The sequence below is a fragment of the Cornus florida genome, unplaced genomic scaffold (assembly GCF_030987335.1).
Source record: "Cornus florida cultivar Cherokee Brave unplaced genomic scaffold, ASM3098733v1 CherokeeBrave_3.0.0_Hap2_Chr10, whole genome shotgun sequence".
Taxonomy (NCBI): domain Eukaryota; kingdom Viridiplantae; phylum Streptophyta; class Magnoliopsida; order Cornales; family Cornaceae; genus Cornus; species Cornus florida.
This window is the reverse complement of record NW_026775580.1, coordinates 108,871,699-108,890,456: the sequence shown is the minus strand read 5'-3', so window position 1 is coordinate 108,890,456 and position 18,758 is coordinate 108,871,699. Positions and strand designations below refer to the sequence as shown.

The window sequence follows — 18,758 nt, the reverse complement described above, 5'->3', positions numbered from 1 at the left end:
GAGGTTTCACGTGATGACAATTAATAAATAAATAAACATTGATTGAAAATCCTCACTGTTATTAATCTTCATTATTCAGTCATTGACCATCCCTTTCCACATTCTACAAAAGAGCTGCATTTTTTGCCAACATTTTTACAAATTTGAATATGTAAGAACTCTACAGCTTAATAGCATCACTTCTCCTCCTAGTAACTGTACTGAATCTTTTGCTTAACAATCACCAAAATGAAAAACCAAAATTAACAAGAAGCCAACGGCATAAAAGGGAAAGAATAAGAAAAAATTTAAGAAAAAACACAATTCAGTAAATGTGAAAATTGGATGACACATGCTCAAGAGGCAGAGGCCCACCTCTACCATTTCCACAAATATATTGTACCTCAAAAACTTTCCCAACAGTTGTAAAACCAGGCAACGGTATATGGTGAAGATATAGCTCAGTAAATTTAAACCTTCAAAACTTGTATGCATGTACAAGAAACATGACAAGGACACTATTGAGTTCGTACATTTTTCACGTTCTCTGTAAGGTCTTGGGAACCGACACTGTTGCTGCAACTCAATTTGCGCCTTTTAACATTCAGCCGAGGCCTCAACTACACAGAAGATGAAATGATGAGTGCCCACGAGTTTACCATAACAACACGACGCAAAAACAGAATCTAAACTTATATGACTTCACACAGACATTGAGAAGGCATGTATATCTTCATGGAAAGTGAAGAAAAAACTTGAAAATACGAAGAATATATATATATATATATATATATATATTTTCATAAATGAAAATACGAAGATTTCAAGACTTTCATGAAAATTAAGTGAAAAGTTAGTGGGGGCAGGTTGATGGAAGCATATAATATTATAAAGCTCACACAGTCACACCATCCTGTTGGATTTCTCCCCTATAAATGGTCATTCTTGAGATCTTTCTATCCAAATAATATAATGAAAAAGGAGGAGCTTCTCTGCTCATTTAACAGATGATATTCTGTTTAAACTTCCGGCATAGATTGTTAGAAAATTGGTAGGTAGATGGAAGTGGTAACAAGTGACAGGTAAAGCCCACTGGTAACATTATTAGAACCCAACAGATATGTAGCATTTTACTACAATATATAACAATTTACAGTTCATGAAGATCCTGGAATAAGAGTGCTAAGACATACCATCTCTATGTACTTCAAATGCTTTAGAACTTGATCTGTATCCAGCTCCTGAAACAGAAAAATAAAAGGGAAATTACAAGGACAGTAAAAATCATCATAATTCAAGTCACTAAGGTCTAACCAATGAACTGAAAATGGGAAAAAAAAAAAATCTGTGAATAAAGGAAAAAGCTGCTGCAAACCAATTGAGAACAACAATGAATAATAGACTCCTCTGTTCATCATCCATGCTTTTGGAATAACATCAAAAGCAAAAAAAGGCAGTTACTGAGAACGTTTTACTATAAAGATATATCATCAGAACATATTCTACCGTACTTCATATACAGATTGCCTCTTATCATGCCACAACTTTGTACACAAACACACACATTCATTGCATGAAGGGATAAGATTGTTTAATTTATTAAAAAGCTTTTGAATTGCAAATGTGTTCTAAACAACAGACTGAACTCAGGAACGTAAGTTGGGAGTGGTACGCAAGTGTTAGATCTTACAAATACCCAAAGCCAATGTCAGCTACATATTCATACTTTGTAATATCTTTCTTTAATTTTCCTAGATAAAATGGTGTATTTCTGTGAAATAGTGTTTAACATGGGTACTTCACTTGTTTTGAAGCAACGATGTACCAAAGGGACATAATAAGAGAGCTTTAAGGACAATTATATAAAAGACTTTAGTTATCTGATGTGTGTTGGTTGCATGTTCAATTGTATATGGTGGATGCATATACCCATTCAAGATAAATCATTGTCATGTGAACGACATGGTACCTGCCCCCAAACTCAAACTAATATCCTAATTCCTAACCCCACATTAACATAGCAAGACAAGAATTAGGTGATTAGGTAGGTGGATTTACTCAGTGCATTATGTTGAAATACAAAAGTTGAACTAAGCCATGCTCTGATTAAAAGGTGCTACTATATGAATCTATTCAGTCAACAACCACATATTCCTTAAAAAAAATTTAAAAAATAAAATAAAATAAAAACCAATTGAGTCTGTAATCTATCAGGGTTGCATACTATCTTGAGGTCTCAAGTACCACATCTTAAAAAATAAAATAAAATAAAAACCAACAAATTGAGTCTGTAATCTATCAGGGTTGCATACTGTCTTGGGGTCTCAAGTCTAAGACCTGGTTTAAACAATATCCATGATTTGCAGGGGATTGTGAATATCTGGGATTAAGTTGTAGCTACAAGTCCAAAGGGCGCGTGGTCAAAAGGTTCCTCATTGCCCAAAGAAACAGATCAAACCTATGTATCTTGCTATATTGTGACACATAGCATGTTTTTCAAGGCCAATTAGGCAAAAAATTACGAAAAAGATTTGAGCCCCCATTAGAAACTAAAAACCAAAATACATCATAAACCTTGTACAAATTAGATTTCACTCCTTGGCTATATTTTAAATTCTTCATGCACAATCCTCCAGTCGGGGGGATTGTGTTTCCCTAGTTCTTATACTCTTATTATCAAGTCCTGGATTCCCACTTTCTTGACAATCATAATTTCCACACAAATTCTTCTACATATTCTGGAATCTTGGTGAGGGGGGTAAAAACGTAAACTATCATGGGAAAATAAAAGGTAAAACTCACGCACGCACACACTCACACACACACACACACATATATATAAAGGTAACTAAAATATGTGTTTGTTTTATGGAAACTATCATGAGAACAGGCTGCACAATCTTTGAGATATTGCTCATGTACAAATGACGAGAACTGTGAGAGTAACACAAATATACGCTGCTCAACAACCAACCTGAGTGTCAATACTATGACCTATTTCTACAAAGTTGCTAAAACGTGAAAATAACCCATAAGATGGAACAAACCAAGAGATAAGGTTATTTTACCTGGGGTACAGCACAATCAGCATGGGCAGGATCCCAAAGGACAGAGCGGAAACACTCCCAATTATCAGATTGCACTTCAAAAAGAGGAGCCCTGTGATATCAATAACTCAGTACATTAAGCATCTTGACTATTGAGCATAATAAGCATTCAAAATCATACTTTCAACAAAAGATATAAAATAAATAAACAAAACAATAAATTGAAAAGAAAAATAGCATGCATTAACAAACACCAGATTACAATATCCCCCATAAAAGCTGCAGTAAAACATAACAATGTCAATAGCATGCATTAACAAACACCAGATTACAATATTCCCCATAAAAGCTGCAGTAAAACATAACAATGTCAACCGGAAATTCATGAAGGTTTACAGTACAGCTAATGTGCATAATGCACATTCAAGTAAACCAACAAAAAATGACATTACTCATATTTCTCAAAAACAAACAAAATAAACTGATTTCCAACAGAAATGAATGTAACAGAGCACACCACATCCAAAATTGTATCATGAACTATCTGGTCACTGCCAACTTCTCAAATACTTTTGCCTCTTATATTGTACAAAACTTGAATTCCATACAACTGCACTTGCTTAAAAGAATTGGAATTCGTTCCTAGATTTACAATTTAAGAACTAAAAATCTTAAATCTGAAATGAAAAGCTGAAAGTTCACTGTTCAATTGAGTTCTTTTTTTCGGTGCTGTTCAATTGAGTTACTAAAGTTTTACCTTTCAAAAAGAATTGAGTCATTAACGTTTAATTTTTCATGAAAAAAAAAATTATTAACATTAATGGGGCATTAGCCAGTTGCCAAAACTAATGGAGAATTGTGTTCTAATTGTCTAATACTGGTGGTAGGCACCATAAGTAACACCAGAGAAAGAGTCGAGGAGGCAACGATGCTATTCCAAGGACCACAAATTCCTGTCCAACATCTGCGAAATACAACAATCCTTATCTAAAATATATTCTACACCAAATCTCATTCACAACCCGCGACATGACTTTTACCTTGGAAGACAAATAATATCATAAGCAACCCATTTTGGCACCATGATTCCCGTCCATCACTTGCTCAAAATATGATTTCTAGCCAGTCAATACTACATCTTATCCATTTGATCTTCACAAGTCAATGGATTCTCCATCATGACGTGACAAAGACAACCCAATTAGTCTGGCCATTGCTTACTTCCACAATGTTTTTCGAACTCCACTTGAAAACCTCACTTCTATTACCCATGCTCTTTATTCCTCAATTATATCACGCAACTATCACAGGAATGAAGGGGTTTGGTCCATCCATAGGTTTTGTGATCCTTCCAAAGATGGGCGGAAATTGACACAAAAACAGAATAAGGAAGAAGAAGCTATGATTGCTGGACCCTACATTGCTTTTCTGGCACAACTCTGGAGCTTTCTCCACCGAAGAGAGCAAGAGCAGCCCAGAAGCAAGGTTGAATAATCTTTCCACCCCCTTCTGTCCCCCAAGGACTCCCTATTGACAATATGGGAAAGGAAAAAAGGAAAAGAAAAATGAGATGGCGCCACCCCTCAAAAATGAGCAAACTGCCCGACTCCCACTTCAAGTGCATCTATTCCCGGGCTATATGATAAGGCATATTCTATATCAGTTAACTTATGTCATACATTATGATATGTGAGTCAAAACACCATTACGGTTACCAACACCTTTAAAGATGTAATGTTTACATTTGAACTAACTCGTCACACACTAAGAATCTATCTGATATCAGAATTAGAATTTGAATGTTTACCAGGTATCAAGTTTAATAAGATTAGAAACTTAAAAAATTAAATGAAAAAGAATTGTCAATGTAGATGAGCCTGTTGCTGGTAATATCGTCTGGTGTTGGAGGGTTATACAGATGCAGACATGGCGGGTGATCTTCATGGCAGAAAAAAGACATCGGGGTTTTTATTCAATTTTGCAGGGGGAACTGTGTCATGGCAGTCTAAGTTGCAGAAGTGTGTTGCCTTGTCTACAGCTGAGGCAATGTATATTGCTGTTACCAAAGCAAGTAAAGAACTATTGTGGATGAAAAGATTCCTTCACGAATTGGGTTTACCTTTGATTGCTGAATTGGTCCAAAAACTGCTCAGCAACGGTACTCTGACAATTTTGGGAAGTATCATGATCATCCAATAAGGGTTTCCATTTGGAAGATATAATCCTAATAAAATAAAATAAAAAATTGTGTCCAATAGGATTTGAAACTATACCAAAGGTTTAGAAGATCTCTATCACAAACACTAAGGGCTATAGCTCAGTTAGGTAATTGTGGCTTCTCGGGATAATCGATGACTACATAAGAAACTAAGAATAAGTTGGAACACAGTCAATGCATCTTCAAAACTATCAAAAGGAACATTTTCTCAAAAGGAGGCAGGGAGAAGGGGAAACTTAAGGAACAATGGAAAAATACCTAGCTAATTTGCTTGAATTTTCCTAAAAATACGGATAGCTCGACAAACACAACTCCAACCATGTTGGTCCTCTGTAGAGCAACTCCTGGTCCTTGTTACACGTGACCAAGTCATTTTAAAGAGACGACTGAAAGAGTTGATCTCCCTAAAATATGCTTTCCAACACTCTTGTTTGTTCATGGTAGGAAATAAGAAGGTTTACTTTCAGAATACAGTAGTAAAAAAGAATGGAGAAAGAGAATTCATGTGGCTGACTCCATCCATATAGGATAAACGCAAAGATGATGACGACGACGACTTTTAGAATACAACTGACTGGAGCAGCAGCATTGAGCATGCAAACACATACAAGTCAATAACGATAAAATTGTTGATTGTAGTTAAAATATTAACACTAGCCAATGGGGAGTAAAATATCAGTTTAGAGACATAAGAATATCTAATACAGAAAAAAATAAAAAAATAAATAAATAATAAATAAATAAAGAGGAAGAAGAAGAAGAGAGAGAGGTTATTTTAATGAATATGTTTAAATATTTTAGAAAAATATGATATTGTATGACATAGATACCCTACAAGCCCACATATTTGTCCAGTTATCCAATTGCAAATATCTGTATCATATTAAATATAGAGTATTGGTGATCCCATTTTAAATCATCTTTTATATCATTTCTGGTGATATTTTTTTTTTTTTTTAAGCAATGGGGCCACAACATAGTTGTCATAAGAGATAATGCATCTACAATCATACAAAGCTACCAAGTATCGAAAAAGGAAAATGATTATGGGGAAAAGAGAGTAAAATTACTCGATGAAGACAAATCAATTCTTAAAAGTTAAAGCTGTTCACTCTCAAATATCACAAATACATAAATGTTCTTGCGAAATTATTCCAGATTTTGGATGTCTCCTACATTTTAAACTCGTATCATAAGAATTTGTTTCTTATCAAACAATATTATCCCAAAAGCATAATAGCTCCTACATGATATACTCAAAAGAGAAGATCACAGCTCATAGTCATTACAAATTGGAAATATAAACAGTATTTGGTTTACCTGCGCCATTTTCCGCATATAGTTCCATCAACACCTTCTCCCAAACCTTCTATAACCTCTCGACATTGAAGCCAATTACCAATAGAGCTGAGTCTAGAAGGCTTGTGGGAATTTAATTTCTAAAGATAAAAGGATAAAAGTCATTTCTCTCTAATACTGCTGGAAATCTTCTGGTAACAGGAACAATAAAGTAGTAGACAACAGAGGCCTTACCTGCAAACTAATACAATCCGAAGGATCCATTTCCATTGGCTCACTAATAGTATCAACATCACTGCGCCAAATCAAATTAGCAACCATGAGCTAAATGGAATATGTCAAAGGTGACACATGTTCAATCAATAATAATGCAAATGGTATACAATTTACAGTGACAATCCAATAAATGAAGCACATAAATTAATGGTATTCAAAATAGAATCTAGCTCTGTTACACCCCACGTCGGATACTGCTACTTCATTAAACAATTAACGGACACTGCATTCAATCATGCATGATAAAGCAAAATGACGATTTTTCCATTCGAAAAGAAAAATAATATATAATGTGAAACAAAAATGATCTTGATTAGATGACGCCGTTTTACCTAAAGTGAATCCATCTTCAGATTTGCACCCACACCTTCGTCTACCATTCACCTATTTCTCATCATTTTACTCCCAACCAAGAAAACCCAGATAATCTCTCTCTCCCCTTCATCACCATCACAATTAATTTTGCAACCAGTGTAATCAGAAGTGCCTTGAAATAACCTATAGCACTATTACCACATAAAGTCAGTCAGTCTGCTCTGTTTCTTTAGTGATTCAGTGTCTTGCATCATCTGGGTTTTATTCATTGGTATTAACAACTTGGCTATTCATTGAAACTTCATGTATTCATCTAAACATATATGCAATCTGGAAGAAGAAATTGTTTACGCTGGTAATTGGGTAAAAAGTTAAAAACTCGCTTGAATTCTCAACTTAAGTCGTTGAACTGTGATTCAAGTTTTGATCTTAAATTCTTAGTAAGGCTTCAAGGAATCAATTCCAATAGCAAACATACAAGGAAGAAAAGGGGAATGAAAGAAGATATTGGTACTTTTTGAATCAAATGATTGGGGCTATCAAATGCTTTTTGGTACACGGTTTAGGAATTGAGACTATCCAATTTTAGACATTGAGAATTAACCGGTGCATTAGGGCTCTATATATGTATATATATTGGAATTACATATTAGGGTTTTTTAGCAAGAAGCAAAATGGGTCATAAAAATGGGAAACGAGTCAGGTTTTGTAATGTTGGATCAATACAAATGGGTTAGGGGCACAGGGGCATTTTTGTCATAATATGAATTGCATATCTCACTCAACACACACTTAATATTATAACCGTTTAGTTTTTGCACGTCACGCTGATGTAAGGGTGCTATGTGCCAAAACCATGATAGCATGATACCATACAGGAAGAGTTCATGGGGGTTTACTTATTATCTTTCAACAAACATTTTCTTATTATTCTCCTCCATTTTCCATTGTCTATAACAAAACAGATAGAGAGAGAGAGACAAGGAGTTTTCATCTAAAAGTTGTGTGCAAAAAAACTGAAGGCAGCTGGAATGAAAAGACTACGACAACACATGGCAAGAGAAGACAGAAAAAATTAAAAATGAAGAACAGTTTGAAGCTCCAAATTAAGGTACTAAAAGAACAAGTGGAAATGAAAAAGAACAAAGAAGGTGAATATAAATGAACAACTTTATAAAAAGATATGGACATAGATGCAACATATCAAACAAAAAATAAATAAACCAACCAACCAAAACAGTTGGCATAAAATTTGTTGCGTTAATTGTAGCTGTATAAGACATACCTCACACAATCCATGAGATTATGCACTCAAACAATTTTCATCCAAAAAAATTAATTTCATTAGACTTCACACAGAAATATATATATTTTTCTCTTTGATAGACGGTATCATTTTGTATCGGTAATTTCCTAAACATAGGGAAAATAAGGATATCCAACCTGTTCCCCCTTCATAGTAAAACCTTTAAATCCCAATGTTAATATACAATTTCTACTAGTAAGAAAGTTGAAGTCAAAAAGATTTACCGAATACGTTTGCATTTAGGTATATCAGATGAACTTCATAAACAACCTTTAAAGATGACGATCTCAAGAATAAAGAATTGTGTGAAAATTTAAAAAGTTTTTAATTCATCACCAATTACAATATAATACATGTAAAATTATATTATATATATATATATATATATATATATATATATATATCAATGCATATGTGTGCTTGTGTATACATAGGGGAGTTTTGAGTAAACCACAAGACTAGACACAAAAACTTCTTGAATTCTAGAATTGAAGAGACAAATATATATTCGTTCACTATACATTAGAATTACAGGGACTAGACAACTAAGCAAAGAAATGTGAACATCTTTATAAGTATCCAAATAGACATTGGTTGAAGAAGCACAAACACTTCTAAGCATTGGCTGTCTCTACCAAACACTTGTACAATGCATCTTGAACATGTTTATAATTTTAAATAAATTATTAATATTAAACATATGCCTAAACACTTACTGTAACGACCCACTCCACCACATCGTATGATATTGACCGCTTTGGACCTAACCCCACACGGTTTTGCTCTTGGGTTTTACCCCCCAAAAGACCTCATACCATTTGGAGTGTGCCAATCCTACATTTATAGCACTTTCCCTTTCCACACCCAGGCAATATGGGATCATGCACCCGTAGCCTGCCAGTGCCTCGCACCCACCCAGGTACACCCGCCCACAAGCTTGTCACACTTACGGCATGATATTTTAAAAACCTTGACAATGGGATATGACTTTGTCCAGCACAAAAAAAAGAATGTACAATTATATGGAGAAATCAGATTAACTACAACAACTAACAAAGCCTTTTTCCCAACAGAAATCAAATTCACTATTCATACAAAAATCATAAAGTGATTGAAATAACAGGAAGGTTTTAACTTTTACCAAAGAAGTGGGAATGGGAGGATATAAGAGGTATTCTAATTAACTCTGTGTGTGTGTGTGTGTGTGTTTATACATTCTACTCACGTACATGCACACATGCATTGCGTCCTTGACACCATGTTGTCTCATTCACTTGGCCACGTGGGTAATTATTGATTACTTCGATTCATAAGTTACATATATCATGTTACAAACATAAAACCATATGTAAACTTGTCATCAAATAATGTTTGTCATATATACTATAATTCTGTACACAAAAATGCATCTTTTTATCACCTTGTTCATGTCTTACTTTTTCAAAAATTTGCCATAATAGCATATTCTTACCGTCCTATGTCTGTGTCCTATCACCTATAGCTGTGTTTATATTTGATACAAATATGTAGACACTGGTTCTGTCTTGACAGGTTTTTGGCACAAAAATTGTCCAAAGAAATAATAAACATATAGGCTCCGTTTGTTTCGACGTAAAATATTCTTTTTGGAAAATAATTTTCTTTTTCAGGTAAAATATTCTTTTATTTTTACTTTGTCGGTGTTTGGCAAAGGTCTACGTCGAGGTTGAGATCGAGTCCATCGGAAATAAAAAAAATATTTTCTGAAAAAATATTTTACGTCCAAACAAACAGAGTCATAAGCACCGTGTGAAACTTTAGCCCACTAAAACTCTGTAACATGATAGGTCCACACTACGCTTTAGCAGATTATTATTATCCACCTACCAATTTCGAATATTATAAGACTTAGTGACTCATGTCCTCCTGTTTCTTGTTTTCTAAACCCAGCACAAGAAATCCCTAATAATCAACAGAAACAATCGAAAACCATCAAACTAAACATGAGGATTACTAACTTGGTAATTGGACCCGACCAATCAGGAACCTCTGCTTGAAAATCTTTACCAATTCTAACACTGGTTGCATACGGCTCAGAGTCTTTCAACATCGATGCTATAGGGCCAAGTTCACCTTTTAATGTTGCGATTCTACATCTGCCTGCTTCACTGCTGATATCCGTTGATTTACTGGTCTCCTTCAATATTTTGTGCTTCTTTTTTAGACAAGAGTGGCAAAACCAGTCATCAGATGGTGTCTTCCTTATACGGGGGATGCAGCAAGACATATGAAATGCCTCTTCACAGTGGTCACAAATTAGCATCTTCAAAGTAGTTTCTGATTGACCACAAACTTTGCACGAACGCAAACAACTACTATAACTACTAGTAGTCATACTTTCAGCAGAAGTGCGGCCGATAGGGCAAACTCCTTCAAGCAGCCCCTCACTTCTAAGAATAGAGATGCATATATCCTTTTCCGAAAGATCATTCCGTAATTCCTCCATAATCAATGCATCAGAAGAGGAGCATTCACCAGTGTCATCCCCATCTGTTTTCAAGGAAGCTGAACCAAGTTCTGACTTCGATGATGAACAACTATCCTTTACACAGCAAACATCTATTATTTTTTGCATGTCACTTTCCTGGGCTTCTTCAGGACCGGGCTCTTCAGCAAATGAACATCTACTAATAGATTCGGAATTTGAAACAAGGGCCCCTCTATTGCATTCGACAGGAAGAATAAAAGGAGCTCTAACAGCGTCATTTTCTTGTTCAACTGGAGAAAGTACATTTTTCTTCTCGGCTGCAACTGAGGGGGCTTCAGAACTTATGGCAGAAACGCAAGCATCACTCCTCTTTGTGTTTGCTGACTGGACATCCAAAACAGCAATAGAGTTCCTTGGGTGCTTCCTCCGCTGGTACACAAAAGTAGGTGTAGAATTTTTAGACATGGTACTGATAGTTGATAGCTGGGAACAACTTCTTGGAAAATTTAAGGAGCACAAATCATCATTATTCCATTTTCCTTCCGTAACTGGAACGGCTTCTCCGCTGACATCCTGTGGACGTTTATCACATTTTGAACATTTCTGCCATGTTTCATCACCAGGCATCCAATTACATAAAAATTCTTGTTTCCCATGGTCAAATACAAAAGAAATTGCAGCTTCAATAGGAAGTGAACTCTGTATTAACATAGTCACCTGAATGGTTTTACTAATATCTAGAGTATGCTGCTTTCATATGCTAAATAAGGCCGCTAAAACATTTCAGACATCCTTGAATTCAAAATAAAACCAGCCTCACAACTCTTCCATCCACAGCCTCCACGATGTTATCTGATCATGTAGAAAAAGAAAATAGTTAAATAAATCAAACAAGGTCAATATAAGCTGACTAGGGGTGCACAAAAAACTGGTGGAACCGGTGAACTGGACTGTACGTTTTGGTCTAGTACTCTAGTTCCGGTACGGTTCGGTTCCAGCACTGTTGTTAAAGGCGCGCCCAGGCTCGTGCCTAGGCTCGAGGCTCAGGTTTAGTGCCTGTTGTCATCCCAGGCTCACTGATGTTTACTAGGCACGTGCCTCGGTTGCGCCTCGTCCTGTTTGTGAGGCACGCCTTACTGATATTTGTTTAAAAAAATATGATTGTTCTATTTCTTAAGCCAAAAAGGGTACTTTTGGCAACTTAATAAACAAAAAAGAAAGCCCAACCATACGATAGAAGGAACTTTTGTACAAAAAGAAAAAAAAAAAACCCAAGAGTCAAAATGTTAACCGAACAGTGATAGAATGAGATTGTGAGACGAAGACGAAGCCCTAGTTGTAGAGATGAACGACAAAACCACGTCAGTTCTTTCTTTCTTTCTTTTCTTGCTTCTCCTCTAGATCTCCCCTCTCTTCTTATCTTTGTTTACATCTCTCTCTTCCTTTCTCGTGTCTTTTTTTTTTTTGGCACTGTTTTTTCTTCTTCTTTTTTCTTTTTTGTTAGCATATTTATTTCTTTTTGTGCTTCTTTTTGTGGCCTTGTGTATTTCTTTTGGGCTTCGCTCCCCTTTTGAGCGTTTTTATAAAATTTTACTTATAAAAAAAAAAAAAACACATTTTGCTTTGCCTTCCAAGAAAACAAATTTGTGCTTTGTTTTATGGTTGTTGGATGCTTCTATAGTTGATGGATTTACTTTTTATATTTGATATTAATTTTTAGAATATTGATATGACTTATGAGATATGAATGTTATTATGGTAGATTAAATTTTCATTTGTGCGCCTCACTCCACTTAAGGGCGTGTCTGGCACCTAGGCTCCAAAGGACCTCTAACGCCTTGGTGCGCCTTGGGCCTTTAATAACACTGGTTCTGGATATAGAAAACTTATCTAACGGTTTGGTTCAAGATTAATCTCTGTAGGACCAGACCGAACCGGTAACTGATATATACGTATATATATAGAGAGAGTAATACGAAACCCTAAATCCCTAATTCTCATCTCACGCCCCTCTTTTGCTCTCTTACTCCTCTCTCCCTCTCCGTTCAAAACCAAAGCAGACCATCAAACCCTCAACCGCCATTGTCGTCAACCGCCCTTGATCGCTCGACTTCTTTTCACTGCTTCCTCTCCCTCTTAACCATCTAAGACGACCACACCTCACTCACAACCTCACTCACAGACAACTGGGGATTGAGGAGAGCAGCTTCTTTGATGATGATCTGGTGGCAATCGTGGCAGAGATGATATCCATCAGCTCTTTGTCATTAGAGTATTTGTTGGTGACTGATGCAATCTCTAAAGTTGTGATTTAGATTTTGGCCTATCATCCCAACTTGCCGATTCTCTGTGGAAGTGGGTATATCAGAAGTTTTTGGTTGAGTTGTTGAATTGATCAAAATATTGAAACTAAGCCAAGATTTCAGCATTTCACTTGTTCTAATTTTCTTCCAATTTCATTATTTTAGCTATTTGTAAGAAACTCCGGCCAGGATTTTTGTTGGAAACATTGTATAATACTCGAAACTTCTAAGATCAGCTTTTATTTATTTCTTTATTTTTTATTTTGAGTTAAACTGGAAAAGGCCTGAACCGCGAGCAGAACCGGACCATGTGCAGCCCCTATGGCCAACCTTACTTGTCATAGAAAAAAAAAATTGGCAGACCTCATATTCATTTTTTTATTTTTTTAAAAGAAAAAGAACTTGTTACACCAAACACTGGATAAACTCTGTGCATGCCAATAACACCACAGCCTGCATCACAAGGCACCCCAATACAGTTAGCATATCACCCTTCAACCAGATGCTCATCCCATCCAACTCTAACACCAAAAATTTCGACAAGTGATCTTTATTTACAAAGGATGTGTAATTATAAAAGATGTTCAAGGAGTCAATCCTTTGTTTTGAGTTGCCTCCATGTTTTAGAATTTAACTGTCTCATTCTATAACTTTACTTTTTTTCTCAACATTCTAAGATGGCAACATAAAGAGAGATCAAAAATCATCAAAATTAGTATAAAGATAATAAATTAAAGAGAGGAAATAAAAGAACCATCATATTTCAATATGATAAGTATAAAAGTTCTGCTTTTATTCCAATTCAGACACATTTTTAACAATCTCCTTATTCGTGTTAAAGTGGGTAGGGACCCGTGGCATCTTCTCTTGGCTTTATTGGTCTGTCTTGGCTGTTCCCTAGACCAGTGGCAGACTTATTTTTAGTACCTAATGTGGCAAAGTTTGAGGGGGAAGAAAAGCCAGGAATTGCAGCTCCGTAGTGCTTAATGTGGTGATTGGGTAGAATAATCTTCTGTTGTTCGAATTGCTCTTTTGCAAAGAAGAAAAAGAAAAGAAGGGTTTGATTAAGGTTTACTTATCAAAGGAAAAGAGTACTTAAATGCCCCAATTAGGACTAGATGAACACATTATGGCACAACTTTTGGAACATACGAATGAATTCAATCAAAGCACACCTAAGAAGAGAAAATACTTGTGGAAGACTCCAATGATCATAGAGGAAAAAAATATGTAAAATATGATGAGACAATATACGGGTGACATTGGATTAAGAGATATGAATGACGATGTGGAGGCTATCCTATATTACGCAATGTGATATGATAATAAACACATTTCAGAAAGAGACAAACATTTAATAACTTTTGAAAGTGGAGCGGAAAGGACAGTTGCACCTTTTTTCACAAATGAGAGAATAGATTGATTAACGCGCAAAGATTATAACACTATTCCAGAAAAGAATTTGACCTCATAACACAGATCATTGAAGGACAATAAAAAATCAGGAAGGAGGCTATAAACCGAAGAACTATGTAGTGAGATTTTAGAGGGAATATATTGGAATTAATTAAAAAAAATATAATAAAAGAAGTAACAAAAAAAATTAAAGACGAAAAATTAGAACGGCCGCATATGTTAAAGGAATAACAAAAATAATTTGTTGGAGGATCAAAAGAAAAGTTTCATTATCATAGGAACTTGTTGGTGGAAATTTGGAATGCTAAACTATAAACTGTAGAAAAAATATAAAAGTGTTACAAAATTCTAAAAGATATAAATTTGAAAAAAAAAGAAGATTAGGATTAGGTTTTGCACATACTTATTAGGAATTTTCTTATTCTTGCTTTGGAGAGAGATAGAGAGTAAAAGAAAGAAACTGATGGCTTGAGTGGAAACTGTTAAGACTATAGGGTTCTTTTTTTAACAATATACACATACAAACAAACACACATCCCAAATTAAAATTAAAAAAAATTCCCTCTGTGGCTCCGCCAATGCTACTCCACAAGCTTCCTTTTCCTATAATTCTAAATTTTTAAGCTTAAGATAAACATCTGGATGCATAACACACCACCATACTTCTAAGCCATCAATCATCATGCACCATGTTGTGTGAGGATATTAGAACGTAGTGTTGACAAATTTCATAACAATAGTCATTCCGAAATTTTTATTTTTATAGCATATTTTTTAAAGTTGGGTTGGTTAGTTAAGGTCAGACTTTACCTAGGATCCATGGGCACTAACAATAAAGTATTTGAAGATGAAAAGGGAAAAATGGTAAATTCACCTCTTGAGTTACTACCTTATTTTGCATGTTAACATTACTCATATTAGGGCACAAAGCATACATATTTGGATTAATTAAAAAGATGTTTCTAGGGCATGAAATTATTTTTAGATTGAAAATTTGGACATGAAAATAAGTTAGAAAACATTGAGTTTCCTGTAAAACTTCGATCAGTTGAAATCACTCCAATAAGTTTCAACGAATAGGTCAATCAGTCGAACCCAGAGTGCATATTGGCTATATATATATATATACACACACATATATAGAAAGAGAGAGAGAGAGTTGTATTATATATTGTTTTACATACACATTTAGAGAGATTTTCTATAGAGCACATCTAGGCACATAATGCATATTTTTCTTTTCATTGCCTAGCATCTTGCTTTACATGAAAAAATTATTATTCAGAGTTTTCATCATCAACTTGAGAAGCCTAAAACATTATCAACACCAATTCCGAACAACAAATAAACAGTGAGACGTGACTAGTCATGGAAATCAAAGCACTGGTTAAAGAGCGGATTGCATGAGGAGCAAATTCGTTGACTGGCAGCATGAGAGATCATTTGATGTGAATCTGTAGCTAGAAAGTTCTTACGTTTAGAATCTGGTATCCTAGTATTGTCTTACCTTCCTTCTAATAATGGATTTAATCTGTCTGGACTAATTAATATGGCTTTCTCCTGTTAGGGGTTCACATAAAAATAGTGCATTAATGCGTGGTTTCTTAGTTATTTGTTTTTGCTCTTGATACTTCGAGTAATTTATTGTTACATTTAAAATATAGTAGTTTTTTTTTTTTTTTTTTTTTGATAAGTTGTATTGAGAAGGGTTCAAAAGGGGAACACATCCCTCAAGAACTACACAAGGCCAAATAGGGCCTCTAAACTCTCAAGGAATCCAAAAAATCAATTATTTCATCCATAGGTTTACAATTTTTCCCTAGAACCCAACAAAACAGAGAGATAATAATGGAGAATTTAAGTGCGCCAATAGGGGTCTCCTTTCCTTCAAAAGATCTTCTATTTCTTTCAAGCCATAAACACCACCAGATGCACAAAGGCGTGACCCTCCAAAAATCACGAACTTGGGCCCCCACTGTACATCCTTTCCAAGCCTCTAGAAGACCTGGGCATAACCCACCGAACACTGAACAAAGTCAGCATCAAGATCCAACAGTCCCTAGCTACTGGGCAATGCAAAAGAAGATGATCCACTATCTCCTCATTTCTCAAGCACATGCTACAACAGTTGACCACCACTTGTCCCCTCCTCCAAAAATATAAATGTTGGAATTTTATAAATCGGTTATTGTTAATAAAATTTTGAACAAGATCTATTCACGACTCTAGATCTATTCTGAGCATAGCATACTCCGAAGTATCATGGTCTTGGACGACGGTCCTAATCTTAATTGGTATCTAGCATATCGATTGCGACTTTCTTCACCATACAACCATTCCAAGCTAGCCCCTCGAGAAAATAATTCACATTCTAGTTAGCTTTGCTAAATCCATATATAAAATTATAAATTTATATAACCATTTTCTTGTCTCAGACAACTACCAATTTACTCAATGTAACCCTCCTGAGATTCAAACCCAACAAATGCCATCTATTACAACGTAACTCAAGAATCAAAATCCTTTCCAATAACGATTTCACGTTGTTCCTTGCGGTTGTTGAATTTCATCACTTTCAATGGTGAATTTCACTACTATAATGATGAAATTTCACCTGTTTGTATTTAGTTATTTGTGAAATTTCACCATTATAGTGGTGAAATTCACCAACCACAAAGAAGGAAGTTGTTACTGAAGAGCATTCGGGTCCGTAACTCAAACCCAATATACAAAAAGCTCCATTACCTATGATCTATGTTACATGGACTCTTCCAAAGTAGGTGAAATACCCGTGTCAGACACATACCATTCGGACAGGGGTATGAGATATGTTTCCGACACTTTTGATTGGACGTACCTAAAAAATATATCCAATAATTTCATGTTCTTATATTATTACTTCACATGAGTGAAATGTTTATTCTGGTCACTATATTATATAAAAAAACATTACTTTACTCTATAGAATAAAATAAAATATTAGATAATAAATATGTAATAGTGTCCATATGCCCTTCTGTTTGGAATTTGACACGTTCGGAGCGTTGATACATACCCGTATCCGACACACATACCCGAGTCCATGTAACATAGCCTGTGATACATGCTAATCAAGCCCTATAATCCTTTGTCTTTTTCTTTTTCTTCTTCTTAAACCCTGTAAAAACTTCTCCTAATCTTGATCTAAACGATTTCACACTTCTATGAGAATATAAGGCTAATTTTTTTTATTGTTTTAGGTAAAAAAAAAAATGAATAAATATATAGGGTTTCTAACCAATTGCGACCATATCTTTAATAGATAAGCCCACAAGTAAATCATATTGCTACAATCATACAAATCTTCTTAGATTTCAAAAACCTAGGGAATACTCAAGTTTTAGAACACCAGTGATTATAGAAGTGTGTGTATATATTCTGGTTCTTTATAGAGGATATATATCATATAAACAGATCAACAATGTTCTCCATAACCAATAATCAATGCTTTCAATGAAGTCATATATGACAATAAAATCGATATATACATCCAGAAAAACAAGAACAAAGATTGGTATATTAAAGAAACTTTACCTGATCGGTCTATAAGAAGGGAAAAGTCACTGCAGATAAAATGAATTTGATTCTGAGAGGCCTACCCTCTTATATGGGTATTTTGAGTCCTGACAAGGTCACACGACAAGCGCAAGAAACTAAAGAACCCTCTCTTCCCCCACGCCCTGTCTCTCTCTCTCTCTATATATCTCTCTCTCTAAAAATCTAAAGAACCCTCTTTCACCCTCCCCCCAGTCCCTATATATTTTCTTTTCTAAAGCATGTACTATGTTTTTGTTTTTTCCACACAATTCATTAGGTGACATTTGAATAGATATTACCCACAAAATATAAAAAATAAAAATAAATAAAAAAGACATTTGAATAGATAAATTGACCATAATATAAGTTTGAATTGAATGATGCAATAATAAACTAGTTTGTAACTATAACTTTACACAGCCTTTTAACTAAAAAAAAAAACTTTGCACAGCCAATAACTCTTTATTTTCTTTGAAGTTTATATTAAAAGCACTTTTTTCATTATCCCACATATTTTTTAAAATAAAATAATTATCTTACACCATTTTCTAAGAAA

At 34.9% G+C, this 18,758-nt stretch overlaps 1 protein-coding gene across 2 annotated transcripts; it reads right to left on the bottom strand.

Annotated features, from left to right (window-relative positions):
• Positions 1 to 268: 268 nt before the first annotated feature.
• LOC132276951 (uncharacterized) lies at positions 269 to 18,399 on the bottom strand. 2 transcript variants are annotated; one of them, XM_059778603.1, is made up of 8 exons: positions 18,200 to 18,399; positions 11,625 to 11,759; positions 10,438 to 11,510; positions 6,778 to 6,838; positions 6,565 to 6,683; positions 3,048 to 3,138; positions 1,173 to 1,220; positions 269 to 599 (listed from the first exon to the last, which is right to left on the bottom strand). In XM_059778603.1, the coding sequence occupies exons 3-8, from the start codon at positions 11,370 to 11,372 to the stop codon at positions 498 to 500; spliced, it is 1,356 nt and encodes a 451-aa protein (XP_059634586.1). In that variant the 5' UTR covers positions 11,373 to 11,510; positions 11,625 to 11,759; positions 18,200 to 18,399; the 3' UTR covers positions 269 to 497. The 2 variants fall into 2 exon arrangements, with proteins under 2 accessions (XP_059634586.1, XP_059634585.1); XM_059778602.1 differs by having other exon boundaries at positions 10,438 to 11,759.
• Between the last annotated feature and the right edge of the window lie 359 nt (positions 18,400 to 18,758).

What these genes read in the sequence shown, in the direction of transcription:
- LOC132276951 (XM_059778602.1), bottom strand. Translation starts at nt 11,618, where the DNA reads ATGTTAATACAGAGTTCACTTCCTATTGAAGCTGCAATTTCTTTTGTA. An exon ending in CGGATTGTATTAGTTTGCAG is followed by an intron (nt 6,684 to 6,777) that starts GTAAGGCCTCTG and finishes TTTTATCTTTAG; the next exon opens with AAATTAAATTCCCACAAGCC. An exon ending in CTGATTGTGCTGTACCCCAG is followed by an intron (nt 1,221 to 3,047) that starts GTAAAATAACCT and finishes TTTCTGTTTCAG; the next exon opens with GAGCTGGATACAGATCAAGT.